The sequence below is a fragment of the Coniosporium apollinis genome, assembly GCF_000281105.1.
Source record: "Coniosporium apollinis CBS 100218 chromosome Unknown supercont1.19, whole genome shotgun sequence".
Lineage (NCBI taxonomy): Eukaryota > Fungi > Ascomycota > Dothideomycetes > Coniosporium > Coniosporium apollinis.
Window position 1 is genome coordinate 328634 of NW_006913281.1, and position 25978 is coordinate 354611.

The 25978-nt window shown below is 55.1% G+C and overlaps 7 protein-coding genes across 7 annotated transcripts; 5 read left to right on the forward strand and 2 right to left on the reverse strand.

The window, feature by feature from the left end:
* Positions 1-470: 470 nt before the first annotated feature.
* W97_04418 (uncharacterized protein) lies at positions 471-2183 on the forward strand (the record flags this gene model as incomplete). Its single annotated transcript, XM_007782308.1, has 2 exons — positions 471-1322; positions 1413-2183. 2 exons carry the CDS (start codon positions 471-473, stop codon positions 2181-2183), a joined length of 1623 nt encoding a protein of 540 aa, XP_007780498.1.
* A 794-nt stretch (positions 2184-2977) lies between these two features.
* Positions 2978-7417, forward strand: W97_04419 (uncharacterized protein; the record flags this gene model as incomplete). The annotated part of the gene is made up of 2 exons (XM_007782309.1): positions 2978-5767; positions 5903-7417. 2 exons carry the CDS (start codon positions 2978-2980, stop codon positions 7415-7417), a joined length of 4305 nt encoding a protein of 1434 aa, XP_007780499.1.
* Positions 7418-8729: 1312 nt separating this feature from the next.
* W97_04420 (uncharacterized protein) lies at positions 8730-10712 on the forward strand (the record flags this gene model as incomplete). The annotated part of the gene is made up of 1 exon (XM_007782310.1): positions 8730-10712. One exon carries the CDS (start codon positions 8730-8732, stop codon positions 10710-10712), a length of 1983 nt encoding a protein of 660 aa, XP_007780500.1.
* Positions 10713-10919: 207 nt separating this feature from the next.
* W97_04421 (uncharacterized protein) lies at positions 10920-13076 on the reverse strand (the record flags this gene model as incomplete). The annotated part of the gene is made up of 4 exons (XM_007782311.1): positions 10920-11163; positions 11236-11417; positions 11474-12345; positions 12398-13076. 4 exons carry the CDS (start codon positions 13074-13076, stop codon positions 10920-10922), a joined length of 1977 nt encoding a protein of 658 aa, XP_007780501.1.
* A 291-nt stretch (positions 13077-13367) lies between these two features.
* W97_04422 (uncharacterized protein) lies at positions 13368-19163 on the forward strand (the record flags this gene model as incomplete). Its single annotated transcript, XM_007782312.1, has 4 exons — positions 13368-13467; positions 13543-16282; positions 16316-17774; positions 17829-19163. 4 exons carry the CDS (start codon positions 13368-13370, stop codon positions 19161-19163), a joined length of 5634 nt encoding a protein of 1877 aa, XP_007780502.1.
* A 1691-nt stretch (positions 19164-20854) lies between these two features.
* On the forward strand, positions 20855-23372 carry W97_04423 (uncharacterized protein; the record flags this gene model as incomplete). The annotated part of the gene is made up of 3 exons (XM_007782313.1): positions 20855-21043; positions 21096-21783; positions 21841-23372. 3 exons carry the CDS (start codon positions 20855-20857, stop codon positions 23370-23372), a joined length of 2409 nt encoding a protein of 802 aa, XP_007780503.1.
* Positions 23373-25207: 1835 nt separating this feature from the next.
* On the reverse strand, positions 25208-25579 carry W97_04424 (uncharacterized protein; the record flags this gene model as incomplete). The annotated part of the gene is made up of 3 exons (XM_007782314.1): positions 25208-25326; positions 25380-25430; positions 25492-25579. The coding sequence occupies 3 exons, from the start codon at positions 25577-25579 to the stop codon at positions 25208-25210; spliced, it is 258 nt and encodes an 85-aa protein (XP_007780504.1).
* Between the last annotated feature and the right edge of the window lie 399 nt (positions 25580-25978).

Genomic DNA, 25978 nt, shown 5'->3' on the forward strand with positions numbered 1-25978 from the left:
TGTCTCTCTCGAGTCAGTTGGCGTCGCGCAAAAGCTCCGTGCTGCCGCTGAAGAGTCCGTGAAGGCGCACGGCACGCTTTCCGGCTCCAGTCGCATGCAGGTCATCCACGAGTGTTTCTTGGCTCTCCAGCTCACCACCCATCAGCCTTATCCCAAGTGCATTAGGATTACCACATACCACCTGCAGCCTTGACAAAGCCTGCCGTCCTTGGTCCTTACCATGCCCAAGCCCAGCTCTGCCGCTCCTTGCTGCTCGCCCCCAACAACATGAGTCCACTTCGATGACAACTTCGCAATCACTATCGCCTATCGTTCGCTCGTTATTCTGAAACATAGATGCGCCAGTAGACGAGGGCTAGGGACCCGCCTCGAAAACAGTCGCTACCGTCCTCTCAACTTTTTCGCAAGCGTGAACCTTCTGCAGTCCTACTGTCGCCATCCCCCGGAAACCCGGGACGACTTCGACCACCATGGGAGACCACGATGGCGCGCCCTCTACAGCACCACCCACCGGCGACGAGGACGCGGCAATGGATTCACCGCCCCTGCATCCAATCCCGTGCATGCAAGGCGCCTTCGAAGAATCCATCATGGAGTCCGTCGATCCCGCCAACACTGAAGACTCGGCCAATGCGATGGACAAGCCCAATGCACAAGCGCGACGGCAGCAGTTGCTCGCCGACTTGGACTACAACGACTCGTACACTGCGAAGTGGAGGAGAAAGCCGGGCGCCAAATACCACCCGCTGTGGAAGCTCGTGGCGCAGATTGCGTTCGGCGTACACCTGTTGCATCACCAGCTGGCAAAATCAGATGCCGAAGTGGTCAAGATCCTCAAATCGCATGTAAATGAGATGGACGGCTTCTGCAAACGGACCGCAGAGGATTTTGAGCTTGCCATAGCCGACATCCAAGAACGCATCAACTACCTCAAGTTACCATTGGAGCACGTGCAGATTTTTGACATCATGCTCGATGACCGACAGTTCCGCACATCCATAATCGAGGGAAACGAGAAGATCGAACACATCGTTAGTCGCACGGCGCAGGCAATGAATGATACGCTGCTAGACATTGGCACGGGCTTGGAAGCTACCGAAGAATTCACAAACTACTTGGACAGGATAGGTCGAGAGTGGACCGAGGAGAATCAAGAGCTGTCAAGCATCTATACCGCAATGCGCGGCAACAGTGATGGCTGGGATCGTTGCCTCAAAGCTCTGCAGCTGAGAGGTAGCAAGCTCGGCGTGGTTCTGGTGCAGCTTGGCAGTATATTGAATGAAATGTCAAAGCGGGCGGGCGTTGCCAGCAGGAGAAGCATAGTAAGTACATAGACAGTCCCTCCCTTGTGCCATCCCGATGGTCATGTGGTTGTCACCATTCCTGTGGCATCCGCTTACCACAAGTCGCAGACGGAGCATCGAAGTCCAGAGAGCGGCAGCAGACAAACCTCCCGCTCACCAAGACCACGAGTGGCCAGTCCTCCAGCGGCTCCCAAGCAACCCAAGGCGCGCCCATCCCAGAAGCCTCTTCCGCAAGACCCAGATCTTGTTGCGCCAGCAGTCCAGGCAACACTTCCGCAGCCCCATCCGATACCGCTGGAGAAGCGATTTGAGAACCCGCGTGAACAACCTGAGCCGCAGCGCCGGAAGCCTGCGGGTGCCCCGCGCGAGGCAGCGGGATCTGCTCAAGCAAGGTCGAATCAAATGGCCGACCTAGCAGACTTCTTCCGAGATACCGGACCAGTAGACTCGGAACCGCCACCGATCATGCGGACGCCGAAGCAGACAACGCCCGACCATCGCGTTCCAACGAGCAGGTTCTCAAAGCGTTTTAGCCGAGACAAGCCTACCAGCCCAACCATGGCGCAAGATTCCGCATACTCCTCTGGGTCTTCCGGTCACTCCGCTTCTGGATCTGGTTCCGCAAACTCACGTGAGCGTCCGTCGCCTTCTCCAGGCCGAGCGTCTGCTCACCTTACCCTACCTTCGTATGGTGCACCGCCTTCACCACTAGCTCACTCCTTTAAGAGCACTGGGATTGGAAAGTCTACTCCATCGTCCTATCCCAAGTCGCCCGTGCCTCGACGTAGTTCGGTGGTTGCCAGCGCTTCTGCTCAGAAGCAAAAGCCATCACTACTCGGCAGATTGTTTGGTCGAAGCAAGAAAGATGTTGCTTGCTGATGGTTGTTCATCTGACCATGTCCCTCGATGGGTACTCATGCCATACGATGCTATCTGGTGGTAATGTTTCGCGTTCTGTTGTAACTTCCCTCCGATACCCACGATTTCTTAGTACCCGCCAGCAGGATGGTTTTTAATGCGTCGGAGCTTGCGGAGTTTGTGACATGTGTTCTTTAGAGGCGTTGTACTGGGCATCCTCGGCGCGTAATGAGGACAGAAGATCTTTCAGGCGGTCGTATGAGCCTTGAAGCTACAATTGGTCGCTTTCATATATAGTTTCTGCTCTGTTGGAGACGAGTGATAGACGATGAAAAGCTGATATATTTCGTCATAGCGATACTGCGCACACAGCGGGAACTGTGACCATGATGTTCTCCTATCACGGTCGGAGTATACGCTGCAAGTGATTCTAAAGTCTAGATTGTGCATCAGGCGCGTGGTGAGAACCGATAGCGGCGGTTAGAACTCGTGTGTCGGGGGAGATGCTCGGGATTGGAAGCCACTGCCTCTGAAGCAACTTCGTTTCCTACCTGCTTGCCGTACCTTACCAGCATCTCCAAGTGGCAGCTTCCTTCACATCTCCTCGTCTTGCACCACTTCCTCGAGCTCGTCGCTGCCTCCACGGCGTGTGCCCTAGCGGCTGCTGCCAAACAACTGTGAGGGGGTCCACGTTGATAACTTTCCTTCAAATTCCCATCCTCTCTCCTTCATGAACCTCGCACTCTTTGCTCTTGTCCTTTTGCAACCAACTTTCCACACTCATTCCGCCGTTGACAGGCTTCCGAGGCGGCACAATGCCTCTTACAGAGCGCGACCCAAACATCAGCGGTCGCAGCAGCCGGGCGTCCAACATGTCCGCCGCCTCCAAGGGCATGCACATGGGCAACCCGCCTCGATCTGACGGGTTTCCTGCTGGACCTGGCGTCATGAGTATGCTGAAGACCTCTACCGAACTCGGTGATCTCGGCGGCCTGACGTTCAACTCATCCCGTCTGCCTGCTGGTATGCCTCGAGCAACTCAACGCCGCAGTGGAGGTCGACTATCCGTCAGCTCGGCTCATTCTCAGAACTCCAGATCTGGCTCCTTGCACCAGCAATGGCCTCCAACATCCTCGTCAGGACAACCCCGAGGCTCCATGACGAACACTCTCAATCTTTCTGTGGGCTATCAGGACCTCAGAGGCTCGGCAAACATGAACTTGCCCGGTGTCCTAGCACTGCCTCCGGCAGCGCGGCTACCTGTCGATGGACGATCTTTCTCCATGACGCATACTGCTCACCCGCCATACGCACTTCCGAGTCAGCGATCGTACTCAAGCCTGAGGCATCATGAACCTCTCCAGCGCCCGCGATCACCATACCACTACCCAACTCGCCTCAAGCGCCCTGGCTATCGTCCATCCTCTCCAGCGTTGAGTGACATGTCTGGTAGAAGGTCACAAGGGGCAGGGCCGAACGCGAGGCTTAGGGGCGGTCGAAACCATCAGGCCATGGCTAGCGGAGGTTATCTCCCCTACCCTCAGATTCGCAATCGGTCGGACACCGCTGTCCATGCGATGTACGCTCAGGAGCAAGACCGTCACCCGTTGCAACAGACTCGCGTCCGTTCGGCCTCTGCGCTCCGGGTTCCTCAGTCCGCCCCAGCAAGCATCTACCATTCAGATGAGTCTTCGGATCCTCCTTCATCATCACCTCCCACACCCAAGGACGGTTACTCCATGGAGGTGTGTTTCAGCCCGACAACAACTCAAGTAGTGGGTGGAGGCCCAGGATCCAAGGGCGGCGACTCGCCCGTCATGCCGCTTTACTACGACTACAGCGAGCACTATGTCGACAAGGAAACAGGCCAGAGGCAACCCGAATCACCCGTGCCAGTGGGCTTCGTCCACCGCATCAAGGCATTATTAGAAGAAAAGTCGGTACCAGACTTGGCCGCCGCTCACCCTGCTGCCACTCATGACATCATCCACGAGCTCCCTGGGTCAGAGCCTGCTGTCGTTCATCCGGAGCCTGTCGAGCTCCCTGCATCACCCGTCGCGAAGAGGATCACCCGCGAAATGGTCTTGGCGGCACTCACGCCATCCTCACAGCGCAACAGTGACCAGACCATCGCACCTCTGAAGACCGACGAAGAGGCCAAGCCCGCCGAGCATATCAAAGCCGAGTCGTCTGTCGACTCTGAGTCTATCTCCGATGGGGGAGCTGCGTGTTCTTCCGCAGATGGACTCGGCAGGAAAGGAAGCGTCATCTCTGATGCCACATCGGATAGCCTCAATGTTTCTCCTCCGCGTCTGGCCGCCGAAGTCCTCTCAAGGATCCCAACTTTGACATCTACACCCGAGAAAGCATCAGAGGAAGGTACTCATAGTGCCAAGCGCGAGTCCACTATTGTGTCGTCTCCGATGCCAGGATCCTTCCCTTCCAGCGACTCAGTTGAAGACATGTCTTCCGTAGAGAAGATACCGGAAGCGCCTACGATGACACGCCTTTCACGCCCGCAGTCCGAGTTCATGCCATCACCCAACACCGGCTCTAGCCTGTACAGTCAGCTGTCCACCCTGCCAACCCGCACGCGACCGTCTAGCAAGCCAGGCACAACGACTATCACTGTTACAGACTTCGCTGTCCGTTTTTCGATGCCTTTGAACTCCAAGAACGAGTCCCTAGCCGATCTGCCATCGGTCGAAAGCTTCATGGCATCTTCTCCGCCGGCGCTAGGAGGGGCAGCACCAGTGAACGAAACTCAGAGACATTCCGACACTGTGACAGATGCCGCTATCCGGTTCTCTATGCCTAAACCCAATGCTCAGAGGCCCATATTAGACTATTCTGCTATGGAGGTCCCCCTAACATCACCTCCGGCAACCGTAACCGTTGCAAGCTCTTCGCCCACTGTCGTCTCACCACTACCACCAAGCAAGCATGACACAAGCTCGAGTAGCGACTCACCTGTCTCGCCGGTATCATCCGGTATGGAGATCCAAAATGCTGCTCGTACAAGCACCACCCACTTGTCTTGGCCTGGACACACTCCACTGGCCCGGTCAAGCGTCATCGTCAGGGAACCGGAGTTTGCCACGAGCTCCTCTCAGGATAGCTCCACCACCGATTTGAGGTTCTCCACGTTCCGCTATGCCGCCGGGCAATTGCCAGATCTCAAGGAAGAGCCTCACGAGGACAGCAGCATTGCAAGCTCCAGACCACAGAGCTTCCGCTTCCCACTGCCCCGCTCTGCTCAGAAACAGGGATCCGTGGACACGGCCAAGCTGTTCAAGGACTCCCCCAGGCCTTCAACGTTTCGGCAGTCTTCTCGTGCATTGTTAGACTCTCGTGTTATCCCTTCGCTCAACCTCAGCAGCATGAACTTGATTGAGAAACTTAATGCTGCCTTGGAGACTAGAGGATCTAGGTCGCTGTCTTTCGATGCTACGCGTAGTGATTCCTGTCATGATCTTTCTACGGTTCTTCCGGAGCGGCCTACCTCTGCTGGCGAAATGAGGGCGAAATATCGAAGCTTCTTTGCGAGCTTGGATGAGTTGGATTCTGTAGCGGAGCAAGCATCGCAGCAGGCTGGAGTCAAGGAAGTGAGTGCTACTCCACCGTCCGCTCTTGGTTTCAAGTCTTGACATCACTCACTTGTGCATGGTCATCAAAGATTGCGGCCTAACGCGGCTACCATGTCGGAGTTACCCCATCATGTGAGACTGATTTGGTTACAGGAAATCCCAGAAACGCAGAAGGCGGACAACATCTCCACAGAGGTTGTTCCTGCCAAGCGTCCTTACTCGCCAGATCCTGCTCTGATCACTGAGCTCAATCGTCTCTCTATTCCATCGGTTAACAATCTCACTCAGCGGCTCTCCGAAATACTTCCATCCTTGAAGAGGTTCTGTGCAGAGGTTGATGGAATCCATGTAGAGAACATCGAGGACGATGCGGAAGTTGAACGCGTTCTTGAAGATATCCACAAACTTGAACAGAGACCTGCCCTGAAGGACCGGCACTCGACAATGCGCCTCCGAGCCCTTCCTGGCAACTCGGACTTGGTAGTTGTGGAAGACGACGTTTATGAGGAGCTGACACACCAGAGAGAGAAGGAGAAGGACTTTGTCAAGGCCGCACTTGGCGAGGAGGTGACCGAAGCTACTGGTAATCCCAAGTCCCTGTCAAGCGACACCGACGGCCAGAAGACATCGTCAGTTATTTCCACCAAGACGGGCGAGAACGATAAGACTCCCCTCGCCGAACTCGAGGCACCCTGCCCCGCCGTGATCCGCCCCCGATCCGGGTCCGCCCTCGTTGACAATGACAAGACGCCGCTCTCTACCGTGAAGTCCAACCTCGCCGCGCGCGCCTCCTCGCGCTCCCTCAACAGCGCATTATCCCGCCCCTGGAACCACGAAGCCAGCTATCCCTGGGACGAGACCAAGGCCCCCGTCGACATCTGCCTCCCGGCACCCGTGCACCACCGCGATGCCGGCCGCGGGCCCTCCCGCCTCCGCCTGCGCCTCTCAAGCTCCGACAGCGCCATCGGCTCCGACGGCGGCAAGAAACGACGCTCCGCAGCCGGCGGCGCAGACGATACCGCGAGCACAGAAGACACCTTCAAACACACCTCGACCGTTAGAGGCAGCAAGAAATCGCTCCTCGCCTCGCTGACAGGCAAGCCCGGGGGCCTCCACTCCTCGGGCTTCGACGCCGCCGGCCACGCCACTAGCCCTCTGCTCGAGGACAGCAGCGTGCAGACCGTGGATCCAGGGGATAGGTACCCCACGACTGGCCTTACCCCGCCGTCGAACTTCAACCTAGCCGAGGTCCGCAGCTTCTTCTCCGACGACAGCGAGAGGACGCATAATCAGCAGGCCATGGGGACGTTCCGGAAGCGGCTCACGGGGCTGAAGCTCAAGGCTCGCACCAAAGACGCTGCGGGGGCCGGAGCGCCGCCGAAGAGTCCGCTGCCGCGCGCGCAGTCGGCTATGGAACCTAGGGGTATCGATGGCGCGGATCGCGAGTCGGGGATTGAGGGGTTGAGAGGCGGGGTGGGGAGTGTGAAGAGCTTTGATGGCGCGGGGGGCATGAGCAAGATGGAGTTCAGGGCCAGGAAGGTCGCGGATAGGATTAGGAACTTGTGGGTTAAGACTGGGGAGCTGTTTAGGAACATGTCGGTCAAGAGAAGGAAGGAGAGGGATATGGAGCAGGCGGAGTGGGAGGGGAGTATGTATTCGGGTGTGTGAGGGGAGATGAGGTGGTGGGAGGGAGCGGTTGGAGGATCGAGGGGGTGGCTTCTTGGTGTTTTCTTTTCTCTTTGCTGGAGGAAGTGGTTGGGGCGATGCTTTACGTGTTCGGATGTCTTACGGTTTACATTTAGTATCTTAGCTTGTATGTAGATTAATGCCTTTTTGTAGTATATCAGTACGAGCAGTTCACTTTTCCTTAGAGCCGCCGCGGCCCCAAGTTTTACTGTGTCGAACATCTGTCGGACGGGAACATCTCAAAGACGAGACACAGAACCGTGCCTTTCTGTCTCCAACCGCGGAGGCGTCGTCATCTAGCATGCAGCGCGGTAAGCTAAGGGCCCGACCCAGCTCATATTCTTAGTGGAGACACTGGTTTCTGACTTGGCATTGGAGAAGCTGGTGTTCTCACGCATACGTGGATATTTCATCGCTGGACCATGTTGACAATCTCAAGCTGTCGATCCCTCCTGGTTTCCAGAAACGCATGCAGTCAAATGTTCTGCATCCGGCGATAATTTTTGCAGTCGAGTATTTGATACTAAGTTATCGACAAGCTGTTTTTGCTCACCAGTCTCATGTGCAGAAGCCGAAAACCCCGCTCACTAATCCTGCGGTACGCTAAGTAGGGGGCCGACCCGTGGACCAGCCTGGTAGCCAGGGGGCTATTGAAAATGCATAAATACCTTGCTGGACCTTTCAATACTACCACTTTGGGATGAATTTGACTGCCTGCACATCATCGTAGATAACCTTGCACGTTTGTGTTGCACCGGGCATAGCAGAAGTACTGCGGTGTGAAGCACACGGCCTATGAATAGGCAGGAGGTCCAGGATACGAACATTGTGAGGGTTGATCTAGGCAGCCTCTCACTGTGCTGGCATGAGTTTGGCCTTCCTTCTGTGACGGTTCTGACCACTTCTGCCTTCCTCTGCCCGGCATAAAGGAATCCAAATCGAATTCCGATCTTGCATAGGGTAGTGATGACTCAATGACGCTTCGCTCAGGTGACTGGGTGGAGACGACAAAGGAATATCGAATCTGGATTTCTGGATTCGTAAAAATGCGCACATGGAGGAAATCGGATACCTCGGGGGCCCCGCTGGTAGAACAGGTGGAGGAGGCTCAATATATTCAACGTCCACCTTTCTTTCCCTCCATCAGACACGGTGCGACGCTCAAGAGACCACGTAGGACATCGTCTCACTGACCCAAAGAAAATACCAAAAGGAAGAAGACAAGCACTCGTGGCACCAAACCAGAGAGGCGCCTCCGGCAGTTCCAACAGCATCGCTGCCCACATCCGTACTGATGTCCCCGGCAACATCACCCGTTTCGAAACCCTCCATTCCACCCTCCCCCCCTCCCTCTTGCCCCATCGCCCTCCCAACCCGCTACCGGCACCACCAAGACCGGCCCAACGATGTAGTTGCGATCACCATCTCGAAATCGAGCCCACCCAGCCGTACCTACGACTCCACCGGCTCCTCCAGCTTCCTCTTCCCCACACGGTCCGCCGAAGGAAGCCCACAGCGTCGCTCCTGCGAATGGCGTCGCAAGCGGAGCGAAGACGCTACCAGCAGCACATCCAGCCTCGCCGCAACCAAGCAACTCGAGATCTCGGCGCCGTACGACCCGAAGCGGGGCTCGCGGCCGCTGACGAGAAACCGTCACTTCTCGCCTCCAGCCACGAGGCCAGTCAAGCCGGAGCGTCAAGTCGTGGTAGTGAAACCAGGAGGGGTCGGGCTTGACACTGACGGCAGCAAAGTAGAAGAGGGGACCCCGACAGAGACGGCGGACGCGGACTGCCGCCATCGCACCGAGAAGCGAGGCCGCGGCAGTATTAGTGGCGGTAGTACCGGCATCAGCCGAGTGCGGAGCGAGGGCTGCTCGCCGCACTCAGGAGAGCCAGAGCGGAAGCCAAGCATCTATCGCGCAAAGAAAGGGCTCATTATCGGTGAGCGGCGGCGCAGCTCAGGCCTGTCTGCTGTGTGGCTAGCGAAGAGCCGGGAGCAGGGCCACTGGGATCGACGCAGGGGCGACGTCCTCCACGGAGACATGAGCGACATCGCCACGGTGAAAACAAAAACGCAGCTCCCGCTGCCTACTTCGCCGCCAGGACACGGCCCGATACTAAACGAGCCGCTGCACAGTCCTCGCTGCAAGAGCCCGCTGTGTGCGCCGACGGCCGCGGCGCGTGAGGCAGGGCGAGCCGCCGAGGCCGACAAGATATCCGCTAGGAATAGACGGAAGAAAGATTCCAAGGTCTCGTTGCCGCTGGTTATGAGATCTAAATCCTCGCTGCCGCCGCCGTCGCTGTCACCGACGACGGTACAACCGGACGACGCTCCCAAGCCTATTGAAGTGTCTAATTCACCGGACGCGGCAAGGCGTTTGCATGAGAAACCGGCTCCTGGTGGTTCTTATGGCATGTGTACGAACGGAATGGGGTTTCCATTCGGGACGACGGAGGAGTCGTCGCGAGGGCGGAATCTTGGGAGCCCGGTACCGGAAGAGAAAAGGAGGGTTGCATTTATGAACGGCCTGACTCCTCCCTTGAAGAGGTCGTCACGAATGGAAGAGATCCTGCGGCGTGCTAGTCCGGAGCCCGAGAGCCGATCGGGGCCGGGAGTTAATGAAGTTAATGCAAGTGGCATTGGCAGTACAAGGCCGGCACAGGTGGACCGTAAGAACAGCGGAGGGATCTCATGGCTGACGAATTTCCTCCTAAATCCGTTTGGTGGGAAGCGAAGCGACAGCAGTGACGAAGGATCTGCATGTAGTACTGTCCTTGCTAGTGGAGAACACGGTACGAGCGAGGACGATACTCCGAAACGTAAGTCCTCAGTGCCGCAATATTTACCACGATGTGGTTTCCAAAGCGAGGAGCCAGGCCACATGCCTGCTAGGCGGAGTAGTATGCCTGCGCGAAAGGCATCCATGTTCGGATCGCACTCTCAAACACCTCCCGAACTGACTCGACGAAAGAGCAGCGCCTACGTTCCCACAAGGCGATCATCTGCAATGCGTCCTGTCCTCAGCTCGTGCCAAGAGGACTTTACCGAAGCTCAAGCTAAGAGACTATCGGAGCTCCGAGGATTGGGTCTCGATGAGGCGGATGCGAGGCGTTGCTTAGAGGAAGAGCTGCGCAAATCATCGAGCGGCGTTAAGCCGTTTGGCCACGTTACAATGCCTACGGAAATCCAGGCGCGGAGACGAACTCCTTGGCCCGGAGCGGAAGAGTTCGCGAGGATACACCACGCGCATGGTCTCGATGCTGCTTTGATCCCTTAGGCAATGACGATCCGCCAAGTCAGTCGACTGTTGAACCCGTAACTGATGTATTCCTCAAAGGTTAAACCTAAAGATTGTCGGTTGCGACTCCCGGTTGGGATGCTTGTCTATCAGATATGCCGTTCCAAAACTGGTCCTCGGCGTTCATTTGGGTGGTACAGCGTTACCTAGGTAGAAAAGACGAGCTTCTAATATGTAATACTGTGTTCAGAATACGGCTCCACCAATAATAAAGACTCGTTCTTCTTCTCGACGAACCCATTGGATGACCTTGTTAGCCGCTTGAGCAAGAGCAGCACGTGATGTGGTGCCAGGTGCAACGGCATAGAACTCGAAGAGTGGTGTCGTCCAGGCAATGCTGATGTGATGTGTACTGGTGCTGTGGTGAATCTTGAGATGGGTAGGGCGGTTGTGGAGGCTCGCATGGAGGGATGAGTATAGGTTTAATAGACTGCAGCTGGATTAGCTAACGTGCAAGTCTCACGTTTTGGCTTAGGACCGGCAGCAAGGCTTCTCGACTTACCGACGGCGAGACAATGATGTTTCGAAATACGGTGAAAATGACGGCATGGTGAACTGCACATTCCCCCTCGACTTGTAGAGAAAGTGACGTAGCACTGTGCCAGGGACAATATCTGTACATGAGGGTCGGCCGGCTTTAACGGCGTTTTTGACTATCCGTAGGCTGCCGTTCTTTGAGAGTTGCTGCATGACAGTAAGCGGGCCTGGTCAAACCACCTTATCCTGAACTTTGAACCTACTTCTACCAGTACATCCCGCATTTGCCTCATCTCATGAAAGCCTTCCTTCTCGGCACTGATGAGCAGGATGGCAACTTCATCCTCGTCCCCGGCAGATGAAGCGGGTCGATCACTGAGCGGCTCGCTGCTGTGAGCCAAGCTGAGGAAGCTGACGTACATGTAAAGGAAGCCAGTGTTGTTGAAGCCCGGCAGACAGAGCGGAATCCAGTTTTCGCCACCGCCGGCCTTGACGCTACCGGCTTCAAACAGCATGTTGAAGATGAGATGGAGGTCGCCCGGGTGGAGAGAGTGCTTCTTCGGTCGTACCACACTGACTAGTCTACCGCCAGCGACAACAAGCCCATAAAGGAGGTTGGGCGATCGAGTCCTGAGCAGAGTGTTGTTGATAGCTTGCCGATGGGATTTCCTCAACTTAAGACATTCCAATGCTGACAAGAGAGATGACGGTGAGCCACGCGTAAACCCATCCGCAAGCGCAGACAGCAATATCTCAGTTCCCTGGAGGGGTCGCCGCAAGTCGTATGATGGACGGTTGGAGAACATCCTTTCCATACTTGGCAACGTGAGTGTAGACAAGATCTGCATATACAGGGCTTCGAGCTGATTGCGCAGTTGACCGTCACTCTCGCCGAGGCGGCTGATGGCGACGAGGTTAAGAGGCCCCTTAGACATGATGACAAAACGTACGTCACCAGCAGTAAATCCCTTGAGTTCGTTTTTCGCGCCTTGGTAGAAGGAGATGAGCGTTTGCACGATGCCAATGTAGTTGGTGATGAGCTGATCGTCTCCGTGGCGACTGTATATGGGCTTTCCGGCTGATGACAAGATCATGAAGTGCTTCAGTTTTGATCTCCATTGATTCATTACAATAGCTACACAACGAGCGATCAGCAGGCGCTCCTAAAAGCCGGATGAGCGCCTGACCTTCGTTGGACCCATCTGGCTTCATCTCGTCGACCTCATCGAATTCATGTCCAAAAGCACGCTCAAAGTATGGATCCTCAGCGAAAAATGTTTCTTCAGAATGGAGACCATCAGCCCGATAGCCCATAGCCTTCCAAGCTGGAGTCTCCTGATCTTGCAGCGCCTCTCCTAACAGGCTCTCTACATCCGCTCCGGCCTCCAGTGTTGGTGCAAAACTCTTCACGCTTGCACTGTCATCAGCGTCACTACCACTGCGACTTATGCCGAACCCGAAGTTGGTAAAACTCAATTGCCGAGATGCGGGCTTGGATTGTACCTCCTTGGCGCCATTATAGAAGGACTGTATATCTTGCTGTGACACTGCGGTGGTCGCTTTGCTCTGTAGGGATGGCCTTCCCCCATTTTTCGGTAGCTTCAAGCTGCCTGAGCCTGTTATTCGCTCCTCGAGAAGCTGGTGTCTAGGTCGGGGCGGTAACGGGGGTGGAGTTCCTTCTCGCGAGACGGGGTTTACACTTGAAGCAGCACTGCAGCTTGTCGTGTCTTCTATATTGACTGTCGGTATATTCTTGTTACGGTCTTCGTCCACATCGTCCACACCTTGTGGTTTGATATTGGCGTCGGATGGTCGCAGACCAGATTTGTGTCCGGCCTCCGCCTCGTTGGTGTTGTCGTCGACCATAGCTGCACAATGGATGTCTCATCCATGTGGCATTGAGGTGGTCCTCTCTCATTGGTAATGGTGCATGCTGTATCGAATGAGTTGTTCTCTGCACACCAGATTGCGCTTGACGATGAAGGACGTCACTGAACTTTCGCGGACGCGACGTTCAACCGAAGAAATACCGACGCGTCCCTCAGCCCACTTCTAAAGGCCACCATAGCTTTTACTTGCTATACGAACCTGTTACTCAGAAGAAAATGCGCCAGCCGTTGCTCACCTCCAGCATAAATTCCACAGGTCACGGACAAGATGTCCCTTGATCCTTCTCTCAATCAGCGGGCTTTGTCCCCCGCCAGCTCAGGACATTCTTCGCCGGTATACCGCAACCCTCGACGGCTCATCGAGGACGGTATGTACGTTGTTGCGCCGCTCCCAGAGCTAAAAAATCAAGCAGCTTAGGCTGACCTTTGCTGCGTACCTACAGGCCTCTACAAGAAAGACAAGAGCCTCCGAAAATACGCCTCGAATATTGAACGGGCTTTATCGTTGTTCGATACAGCCCAGCAAGAATGGGCTGATTACATCTCCTTCCTCGCGCGCCTCTTGAAGGCTATTCAAACACATCCACCGGATGTACGAGTACTACCTCATGCCACAAGCGTTGCAACAAGGCTGGCGCAGTGCCTCAACCCCTCGCTTCCCTCCGGCGTACATCAGAAAGCATTGGAAGTTTACGCATGCATATTTGCCATCATTGGAAGAGAAGCACTAGCTCGAGACATCTCAGTCTTTTTCCCGGGCCTCTCCACTGTTCTGTCGTTTGCTTCACTATCGGTTCGGCCAGCGTTCCTAGCTCTAATTGAGGCACACGTGATAACTCTGGATCCAGAGGCTCTCAGACCAGCTCTAAAGGCAGTTATAATCTGCTTGTTGCCTGGCCTTGAAGAAGAAACGAGCGAGGAGTTTGAGCATGTCCTGCTCATCTTCGACAAGCTGAAAGCTGCAATTAATACGGAGCAACCCCACCTGAACGATAGAAGCGAGGCGGGGGACTCGTTCTTCTGGCAATGCTTCTTCCTCGCGACCATCTCGAACGCCACGAGGCGGCAGGGCGCACTTGCGTATCTTGTGCGCAATTTGCCCCGATTAGGCGTTCAACATGCTCGGAGAGCTTCAGCTGTGGACGGTGATCCAGAGAGGAGCACCTTATTTGCTGCTGCAGAGGCGGTGATTTCGCCTGAACCAGGGCTGTTAGTACGCTGCTTTGCCTCCGGCCTGGCCGATCAGCAATTACTGGTCCAAAGAGGCTTCCTCGACCTGCTGGTCACCCATGTTCCATTGGATTCTCCTGTTCTTCAGGAGCGTATAAGTGAAGAAGATCTCGATCTGCTTGCCGCCGCTGCTACTGGAGTTGTTTTACGAAGAGACATGAGTCTTAACAGACGCCTGTGGTCATGGCTTCTTGGGCCTGGACCTGGACCTGGGTCTTCCACGAACCCTGGGAAAGATGGCGAGGCTGCGCCTTCACTTGACCCCAAGAGCCCAGACGTCGATCCAGAAGAGGTACGCGCAGCCTTCTTCTCCCGTCATGGCTTGCAACCTTTGCATCGAAGTATCATGAAAATGATTAGGCGCAAGAGTAGCAACCCAATAGAACAAGCCAAACCATTCCGAATATGCTTGTCTCTGATGGACCACTGGGAGGTTGGTGGACTCCTTGTGCCGGAGCTGTTCCTGCCGCTTCTGGATAATCTGAGACTGCAAGCTCAGACATCCGACCAAGCTCGTCTAGATGAAGTCTTGCGCAGTGCAAGCAACTTTTTCGACGGCGTTGAAAGCAGCTTGATATGGGGGAAGATGAATGAATTGGCTTTTGGGGCGTTCGACAAAGGAACACGGCCGGAGCAAATGGTGGAGCAGTTGTCTCTTCTCAAATTTGTCATTACCCACTTTAACGTTCGCGATGAAGAGATGGTTGTACATCACATGCCGCTGTTGATGCTGGTGCTTCTCGCCGCACTCAACGAGGCGTCAAACAGTGCCAGTGCTGATATAGTCGACAATAACCGCTTAACAATCCTAACAATGGAGATTTTGGACATTCTATCCTCATACATACCAGCAAGGGCTTTCTCAGAAACAGGCGTACGTCAGTCCAACCCTTCGTCCGATGGGAAAGCGAGCTCCATACCTTATCAGAGCATCCGTCAACGCATTGAAGGATTCTACAATGCCAGCCACGGAAACGTAAACACTGCAAGGCCACCGTTCAGCCCTAAAGAACTTGGAAGTTCACTTTTACTCCAGACTGTCATATTGTTCCGAGGCAAGCTGTTGGCTCCAGGGTCAGAAGCCGTCCTCGAGCCATGTACACGACTACTAATCGGCCTCAACCAAAATATCTGCGGTCGCGAAATTTCTATCAGCACCGACGTCGTTGATGTTGTTCACAAGGTGCTGAACGCCCGTCAGTCGTTGAACTCGGAACAAGCCCTATCATTTCCATACATAGTTGCTGTTGTTACCGTGGTCACAACCCTTCCGATTGAGTCTTCTTCAGATCCCAACAACGGCGTTCAACCCCTATGCGGCCCTGTGCCTACCTTGGTCTTACACTTATGGTCCTATCTCTCACCCTTCAGACCAAAATACCACATTGAGGCAGCACGTTGCTTGTGGCAGCTTCATATGGTTACTTCCTCAGATCGGTTGGTGGAAGCTTCGATGACGAAGCTAATGGCTTCCGACACATCCAGATCCGCCGATTCGGACAGATGCTTTGCGACCTTGTGGACTCACATCATCCACGAGGAGAGCATGCAGACGGAGAGAAGCAATAGAACGCCGTCTAGGCGACCGAGTTCACTGCCTGGAATTACCGACGTTCCAGCATCAGCTGGGGCGAGCCAGGCCCTGCTGACCAGGCCCTTGCTCTTGTTACTCGATAGTCTAGCCGAAGAAGGGACGGAACGGTTCGCATTCGTGAAGATGTGGCTTGAGGAGCTTCCAAGTTTGGACAGAGTGTTCGACGTTCTGATCACCCCTCTCAGAACATCACGCTTCCTCACTTTGGACAGTTCCGCGGCTGGTGTACCCGTAGAGCAAACCACACGAGAAGTGGAAGACATCGAGATTTGTGTCAATTGTCTCCGACATATCTCGAATATCATGCAGTATTCTACTGCCTACACATGGACAACGCTCGCCGAAGTGACCGACCAGCAGTTACATGGTATCCATACCGATGGGCTGCCCAGCAACAGTAAGCCCTCAGGCGAAGTATGCTTGCAACAGCTTCTTATGCAATTATGTCTACGAGCGTTGTCCAAGGTCAAAAAGACGTTTGATAACGACGGACGCGCATCTCTATTGACTTTGCATCGAATCGCAGTATCAATTGTCAGCCGAATCCTTATCAATCCGTATGCTTCGTCACTGAGATTGCTGGAAGCAGAGGTACCGCTACTGAGTTACTTAAAGCATTGCGAGACTATGCTGCAGCCTTCGGTCCTTGGAGCTGTTTTAGCCGCACTGAAGTTACGAGTAGGCAGCAATCACAAAGATGCGCCACCTATGCAGCAGCGAAAGATATCGCGAATAGTAGTTCCGCCCACATCGACCAACTCTCCGCGCATCGAACAAACCGAGCGAAGAAGTGAAGACCCATCCTCGGTGCTACCACCTCCGATGCTAGTGGAGGTTGTCCAAGCTGGGTTGTCATCTACATCGAGTCGTATCGTTCTACAACATTGGGTCGATTTCCTCGCGCAGGTCTTACCTCTTTTTGCCGATGCAGTCTTTCAGAACCTGCTACCTCTTGTAGACACTTTTTGCAAGCAGATCAGACTGACCTTCGAGGAGCTCCGCCTTACCTTTGAGACTCTCCGAACTAGAGATCACTCCGCACCTGAGCCGGCTATGATCACGCTGATGGATGGATTGGAGCAGATACTGGCAAGCGCACATGACCGACTGCGAGTTGTAGAAGTCAAGACCGCGAACACGAAGTCGCCAGAACAACCGCAAGGCTTCTTCGGAAACATGGTTTCCGGCGTGTTCTCCGCCGAGGCGCCGCAGAGCAGATCAGCTACAGCTAATAGTCGGCTGACAGTCATTCTTTGCTTCCAAGACACTGTTCGCGTCTGTTTCTCTATCTGGTCCTGGGCCGCATACGGCACCGAGAATCAGCAAGACCCGGCATCTCTTGCGTCGTTTGGCTACACGTCCTCCAGAATGCGCAATCGTGCGAAGCGGACTCTTGAGCACCTTTTCGCCGCAGAGCCCTTGGAGTGCCTCGAAACGCTAGCTGTCTTGTGGAGCAATACGCCGAGCTCGATTGCGCAATCAAGTGGTGTGCTGAGTTTGATGAATGTGCTTAGCAGCACGCGACCCAAAATCACGGTTCCAACCATCTTCAACGCTATCTACAGCAGGACCAACCCGACCGCGCTTGACCGCGACCGGATGTCAACACTCACCTCGGACTTGACAGATTTAGCTCTTGTTGCTTTCTTGATTGACTACACGCGGTCGTTAGAGGATGATGCTATGGATGAGATCTGGCCCGACTGCTCTGCCTTCCTCCGGGACGTCCTTGCTAACCCTCTCCCTCACCGACAAATTTTACCTGCCTTGCTCGAGTTCAGCGCGGTGCTGGCGGAGAAAGTGGATAATACCAACTTCGGTGAGCAGCGGCGAATGAGGAGGGAGCTTGGCGTGAGTAACCGGTGGTCGAGTACTCAACGGTCCGGAGACTGACGTTGGTTGCAGGATCTATTTACGCGGCTGCTTACGGCCGCCTTCACTACGAAGCCGATAGGCTTCTTGCAAGACCCATCTCAGATGAGGCGGCAGGACCAGAAGGCGGATACTATCAGCGAACCCTCAGCCCCCCGTCGCGCAAGGTCTTCGGACATAATTTCCATACTGGCATCTGTTGTGCCGAAGCTTCAGTTGATATTAGTCGAAACCGACCGAATAACGACCGCCGTAGCAACCATCTCTGCCAATGTCATTGGCCCCACCTTCCGCTCTAGATCCTATCCCGAAAATGTATCAAAGAACACGCTTGAGCTTCTCTACCAACTTAGCGTATCTGCACATGCTTCTAAGGCCTGGAGAAAGGACATCTCCGATGCATTCAACGATTCGAGATTTTTCGCCACTCCGCTCGACATAGCAAAGAAGTCCTGGCTTCCAGTCCTACAACAATGGGTCCAAAGCGAGAATGACCGCTTGCCTGAACTCCTCGGCCGGCTGTCCGCACCAACGACCGCTGGCATCATGTTCGGCGTAGGCGCCAGCTCTGCACGACTCGAAGCCGACCGCAGGACTCAGCTTAACCTCCGCAGACTCGCCGTTCTCATCCTCGCTGCCACCGAAGACGCCTTTCTGGCAAATATGGGCGGGATCCAAGAGAAGCTCGTCGAGCTGCTCACCGCCACGCCCGCCTCTTCGCCCTCCTCCGCCACCCGAGCGGAAGTATTTATGGTCCTCCGCGCCCTCATCCTCAAAACCTCATCCGTGCACCTCGCACCCCTATGGCCAATCATAAACGCAGAGTTACAGCTCGCCCTTACCTCCGTCATCCCGGGCGACGAGAACTACGAGAAATACAATACCGTATCCACGCTCCAAGCCTGCAAGCTACTAGACACGCTCATCGCCATCGACCCAGACGACTTCCAGCTCCATGAATGGCTGTTCATTACAGACACCATTGATGCCGTCTACAAGCCCGCGGACTGGTCCCCCGTCGCTTTGGCAGACGAAGTGGCCGAGGCGCTGGGCGCTGCTGAGGCAGAGGTGTTCCCGCCTTCTACGCCTGCTACGCCGCACTTTGTGCAGCATGGCGCGGACGGCGAGGGGAGAAGGGCGCCGATGCTTGATGGCCTGTTGAGCGGTCTGCGAGATGGCAGTGGTGAGGCGGTGGATGTTGCGGGAATGCCGAAGGCGGAGCTGGCGGCGAGGGTGCTGAAGCTTTTCTTTGGGCAGTTGAGCATTGGCGCGTTTGAGGCGACGTATGGGATGGAGAAGGCTGATTGGGAGGCTTGCCGGGATGGGCTTTTGAGAGATCTGTTTGATGAAAGGGGCGTTGTGAGATGATTACAAAAGGCATTGCGGGTTTGCTGGGCGGTCTAGGGTTACGTGTTCTGACGGGCTGCGTCTGCCTACACGTCCTTCAGGAAATGATTTCGTTTGAAAATGGTCATGAATCCGCACTACTACAATTCAAACACATTGTGATGACTTTATAATACCTTGCCGCTCCCAGCTGCCACCAGTCATAGGAAGTGTGTGGACAAAACAAGCGTCTAAATCTTGAGTGCTCAATATCGCCTTGTTGTAGCTACCTCGAGCTGGATTCCGGAACTACGCCCCCCAGATGCTTCCACAGCCACCTCGCCAGCCTGCTCAGAGCATCGTAACACATCACGGTGCTCCAATTACCCGGTAGAATGTCGCTGAACAGCTGAACGACCAGTAGCCCCTGCTCAAGGACAGGTCTCTTGGCTCGGCATCACTGCCCTCCGTTTCCGGGATCTCTAGGTTTCAGATAGAGGCGTTGTCCTGATTCTAACATCAATTAGTGATACGGTCGGCTCCGCCGAGAGAGTTGTACATAGCGGCCTGAAACCTAGGGGGAAACTTTGGACCGGGAAGTAGGTAGGCATGTGAGCGCGCTTGGCTGTCCGGCTTGTTCTGCCGGTGAAGGGGTTTGCGTGGCAGATTGAGGACAAATGTGAGGTAAGACGCTTGCTCGCGTGTGAAGCAGGCAGTGAGCTTGATGTTGCCATCGGTCAGGAAGTGTCCCATGTCGGTTTTGCTAGGACTTTTTTGGTTACGGCTGGTGGCCTGCACAATTCGAGGTTTGGTAAAGGGAGCAGCGATCTTGGGCGGTTCGGCTTGCCGAAGAGTTTATTCAAGTGAGTGCGAAGAGACTGAAACATCGCCATTCTGGCACAGAAGACTTTGATTTTGGTGTCCTTACTGCTACGCGTTCAGCAGCGAGATCATTTGATTTAAGGATGATCCGTTTCGTTAGAGCTGAAAATGGAGCAAGTAGGCTACAATGCAGTGCTATAATAGCCTTCAGGCTCTGAGAAGCCGACTTGAGTTTCTATATGCTGTTGCTGCCGCATAATATAAGAAGCGGTTGAGCGCGCTGGAGAGCCGAGACATGATATGCTGCTTGTTTTCTCAATGATGAAGCAAGCTCAGATGACCCAACGCTGGCTCCTCTAGGATGCTCGGCGGACGGTCAAGCGTCTACGAGTTCTCCTGGCGGACTCCGCCGTCCAGTAATTCCGTCTGATGGGTGGCAATTAGTACAGATGTACGAGGCATGCTCGGATAAGAAGGTAAGGCTGCATGGTGCCGCGGGATGTGGACAGTCGGATGACGGCTCCTGAAGGGAAGAACCCCCTGAGGAGCTCTCGGAGTATGGAGCATGATGCGAGCATACCCGGTTGACCATGATATCGGCTCCTTGGATGCTACTCGAAACAAGCTTTGTGAGGCTGAAGTGTAGCTCCGTTTTGAACCCCTGTCCGCTGCGAGTGCGGGCGCGGATCCGGGCTGCTGACAGCCAGTTGAGGCGGCGGGCAACGCGAGGGACGTGTCTTCTTGCCCGCGACAACCACCAGTACTCCACCAACGTCACACATTCTGGAACAACATCGTTGCATGCGCGAGCACCACCGCTACCATTCTGGAGCTGCGGCTTCCCTTTCTCTTCTCATCACCCAAACCGTTACGCAAACTTGAGAGCCATCACCTCCCCCGTCTGAGTGAAGATGAGGTTCGCGGCCTATGTCGGGGTAAGGAAACATGTCAACTGCACGGTCTTCAGCAACACTGACAGATCTTTCTTCCTCAAGTTCACCGCGACCCTCGCCGTCGCCGCCATCAGCCGGGCGTACATCGAGCGGCCGAATTGGTACAGTCGCATGGTGTACGTCGGCCAGAGTGACGCCAGCATCATGGTAGGTACTTTCGTCAACAGTCGATTGTTGTCCAGCTAACATCTCCTCACAGATCATGGCAAACCTCGCGCTCCTCATCTTCGGGTCCTTGTTCTACGGTTTGCAACGTCTCGTCTTCGGCGCGCTCCGTCCCATCGAACGGGAGCAACTCTACGAAAACTGCTGGTACCAAGTGACAGAGACTCTGCTTGCGCTCACAATGTTCCGCGAGAGCATAGGACTGGGTCCCATGTCAATGTTCGTCATACTCACTGCGGCCAAGATCTGGCAGTGGCTTGTCGAGGCCCGTGTTGAGTTCGTTGAACAACAGCCTCCCGCCAGTCCAACTTGGTTCTACAAGCGCCTCACAAGTGCAATCACATTCGGCTGCCTCGCGGACTGGGCGTTGCTTCATTACTCGTTGCGCACTTTCGTCGAAGAGGCTCGGCCTGGAATCATGGTCCTGTTCAGCTTCGAGTTCGCCCTTGTGCTGATAGCTGCCATGTCGAATGCGGCGCGGTACCTCTTCATCCTCAGAGACATGTTTATCTCCGAGAGGCAGGTCCAAGCAAGAGTGGCAGTGGCCAAGGCTCAGATCCGCGCACACCGAGCTGAAATTCAGAGGCAGATCGACGCTGGGAGTGTGCCCCCACGGGCCATGGAGGATGCAGAGCGCGAAGATTCAGTTGACCCGAGCAGTTTCGACGTACCCGGATGGGAAGAGAAAGGGCGTTACATCTTTCTCCTCGACTTGCTGACTGGTGAGCTCCGACATCTTCTTACCAGCAGACACTTGCTAACTCCTGACTGCGACACAGATCTCGTCAAGCTCCTTGTCTACATCGCCTTCTTCTCGATGCTTCTTGCTTTCCATGGCCTGCCGATCCACATCTTGCGAGACGTGTACATGACCGTCAAGTCTTTCGTGAAGCGCATCAACGATTTTGTCAAATATCGCCGAGCCACCCGAAACATGAACAGCCGTTACCCCGATGCGACCGCTGAAGATCTCTCGGGCGATGACAACACTTGCATAATCTGCCGCGAGGAGATGCAACCGTGGAATCCCAATGGAGCGTCGGTGGACGGAGTTGAACAGGAAGAACGTCACCGGCCCAAGAAACTGCCTTGCGGACACATTCTCCATATGAGCTGTCTCCGAGGGTGGCTTGAACGGCAACAAGTCTGTCCTACGTGTCGACGACCGGTTCTCACGGAGAATCCAAGGGGTACTGGTCATCCTCTTGCGAACCTCGAAGCCCTTCAAGCCGAAGCGTTCCCTCGTAACGGCAACAACAATAACCCCGCGCGTGGACAGCAACCTCGCGGTCGGTTCCCGGCTCTCGATCGTTTCAGAATCTTCAACCTTGGACCCTTTCGTTTCGCCATTGGTGGCATACCCGAACGCGAGCTGCGGCAGATGAACCAGATTCTCAACCAGCAAGATCAACAACCCCAGCCTACCGCTGCTCCTCTTCGTAATACTCAACGCTCGCCTGCTGTTCCCACGGACCCCGCGACTAGACTTGCGCAAATCGAAGCCATGTTCTTCCACGCCCGCGGCCAGATCGATCAGCTGAACGCCGACCGACAACAGCTCAGTCTCATCTACGGCATGGAATTGGAGTTCGAGAGGATTCGTCGACAGCGAAACAGCGCGATACTCCGCAACCGTACCAGTGAGCGTCTTGCGGAACGACGTCGCGCCGAACCCGCTGCGCGTACTGGATCCATATACGATGATGAGTTTCGCCAGAGGGCGTTCGAACCTCACGAGTACGATACTGCTGAATCAGCAGCTCAACTACTCAGACGGCGTCTCATGGCCATCCGCGAACAGGCCGCTCAACGTACACCATCTGGGATCCAGCGTGCCGAGCGCGAACAAGCCAGGGAAAACTTCAGACAGCATCTTGGCCAGCCCTCTCCGTCCGAGTTGGACCGTTTGCGCAGACAGCGGGAGCGTGTTGCCAGACAGCCTCTCGCGACACCCCTCCAAGGCAGACCCTCCCCAGCGCGGACTCTGATACCGAACCCTCATGAGCCGGCCTTAAACGCGAATTCGAGGGAGTTGCCGCTGGGGATGACATTGCCGCCGGGATGGCTGCTGGTCCCCTTCCAAGAGAACCGGCCGGGGGAGAATACAAGACAAGTCGCTTACGCAGATATGGCGTCCGCTCTACGAGGCATGCACCAGCCGGTACAAGCCTCGTCAGACCTGCAAATGCCGCCATATTTCGTTGATCAGGGTCCTCCACACCCTGCAGACCAGCCCGCAGAGGCCTCGTCGGCCTCAGACAGCGCCGAGAAGCCTCACGCTGCGACGGTAGAGGACACTGAAGAGGAGTAGGACAAGCCACGTGCGAGCTCGATTCCACGACCTGTAGGGCCCTAAGGGGAGATGACTCAGACTTTGGGAGAGAGATTCCGCATCCGGTACATAGGCGTTGGTTTGGTGCTTTTATGGGCATAGCGCGCGGCGTATATATGGAGAATGGGATGAAGTTCACGATTCCCAGTTCAGTATGGTGGAGAAGGGTTGGATAGGGGCTTGGATGGTTTGCATAGTGTTTTTAGAATAACTGCTCTATGTACAGTAGGACAATGGGAGAGAAACTTCCCTGTAACCCCCAATGTCAGCATTGTGGTGGTTCTCTTGTGACTCCGGGATTTCTCTCTTACCTCACTTATCGTCAACTCTTCTCGATCTCTTCACTCAGCCAGTTCTTCAGCTTCTCCTTCAGCTTCAACCAACGGGATGCTTTTGCACCCCTCTTCAAGGTCAGTCCGAGTCGTCGAAAGGATCTCAGAAGATATTAGCTTACCACAGTCATCTCCGTCTCACGACGCAGCGAACCCCTGCACCCTTTCTCATTGCAGCTCTCCTCCCCGGTTTCACTCAGCTTCAGCTCATCTCCGAACCTTTACGCCTGCGGCATCTTCGGGATTCCCCAGCGGTCGGCATTCGCTTGGCACTTGGAGACGTCCTTCCCGGAGATCTAGGCTATCCTAAACACCACATAGGTTAGTTCATTCGGTCCTCGGCCCTTTTTTGAAAACATCACTAACCAGTCTTTAAACATCCATCACGTCTCGCCACCGAATCCAGAATATCGAGAAGGTCTCATGCCTCCTTCAACTGCGCCATCGCCACCTCAGCGCTCTCTCCTCCACTACGCCAAGAGATCCCGGACACCGAATCCAGATCTCAGCACGGAACCGAAATGAAGATGAAGAATCTCAAGTCGGTGGTCGGGATCAGGAACGTCGGAGCGCTCATTAGTTGACGCACTGGATGATCTCGATGCTGAGGCATTTCTGGATTGGCTGGCCACCACGGAGACTACTCAGTGCAAGAGCACGTCCGAGATGCATGTGGCCGATTTCTCTTCGAAGACTGGCCGTAAAGCGCAGCCGAGGAGCTGCATCGCCTCGAACAGTGTTCTTGTGCTCGAGCAACTTCATCACTACAATCTCCCTTTCGAGTCCGAACGGCATGACTCTGCCCTTGGTAATCAATCCTGGGTGCTCTGGCTGCTTGCCAAAGCAGTGCTCGAAAACAATCCTCGCAGCTGCCCATTGGCCCGTCACCGTGTGTCTTATGAGTTGTACCATCGAACATCCTCCAGAGCCGACAGTCATCCTAAGCGGCCATGGCCCAATGTTTCTCCTACGCCGCCTACCGGTGCCCGACGCGTTGGTTGATACATTAGAGATAGCCGAGTCTCGTTTGGTGTCCCGCTGCTCCTTGTCGATGATGGCGGAAAGACGCTAGTTGATCGGCGAGACTTATGGGACCGCGGATGGTGAGGTCGCTGGTGCCTCTCGCGGGACTTCCGAGTAAAGTTTTCGAAGGATGCCTCGTCAGTTGTCAGGCCGTCTATACCTCGTATCCCCCAGCCACGCACACCTCCTTTCGAGGTCATCGAAACGTCCGCAATATCCTTCTTCTTCTTGCCGACGGCCCGGCTGACCATACGACTCCTTATTCTGTTGCCTCAGCTCTGAATTGTCGAGGACACCCATCACAACTGAGCCGGTTCCATGTGTGCGCTGGTGCTATGAGAGATTGTCGCTTCGTGAGAACTTTTTGCCGCAATCACTGCACTCGAACGGCTCGCCATGAGTGTGGGGGGAGCGGTAGTGGCGCTTGAGATGTTCTTGGCGGCGAAAACCGAGAAATACTCATGATCTCCATGGCTGTGAAGAAGCAGGCAACGAGGATGCAAGAGCAGAGATATCAGCAGCTCGCTGCAGGAAGTCGATATCCCAGGCGTTGATGAAATCGCCGTGGTAGCCGTATCCTGTGAAGTACGGTTAGCTTGGTGGTATGCTAGAGACATCAAGGTCAACTTACCGGTAGGATCGCCATTGGAGAGTACGAATTGGCCTTCGGCGCGAACAAACGCTTACCGGTACTGAGGCTGAGCTTCATGCGCATCGACAGCTCCGCCAACAAGGCGACCTACCCGTGCGCGAAACCCATCGGCTCCAATATCCCGTAGGCCGGAATATCCCGAGAAGAAGCTCGGCTAGAAGCAGTTCAAGAAGAGACATGGTTCATGGACTGGATGGCTGCTTCCGTCTCCAAATCATTCGAGAAGCGTACAGAAGCCGAAGCCACGGCTGCGTCCGGTATCGCGGTCCTTCACAACAACGGCTTCCTCTACCTGGCCAAAGTCTTCAAGGCGAAGATCATCGACGGGTCGCAGTGGGTGAAGACGACACGCAGGGTCACAGGCTGAGCACAACTGAGACCTGGTTTCGATCCAAACACCAGCACTCAACAGAAAGTCGTGCTCCCCTATGCGCCCAAAAACAGCGCATAGGCCAAGCATGACTGTCGGGCCTGGATGTCGAGCTCCTCCGCGCGCCCAAGAACAGGCCACAGACAGAGCATCACAGCCTCTTGTGGCCTCGCACCAGGACATCCCCATGGGAGCCATATCCCCTCGA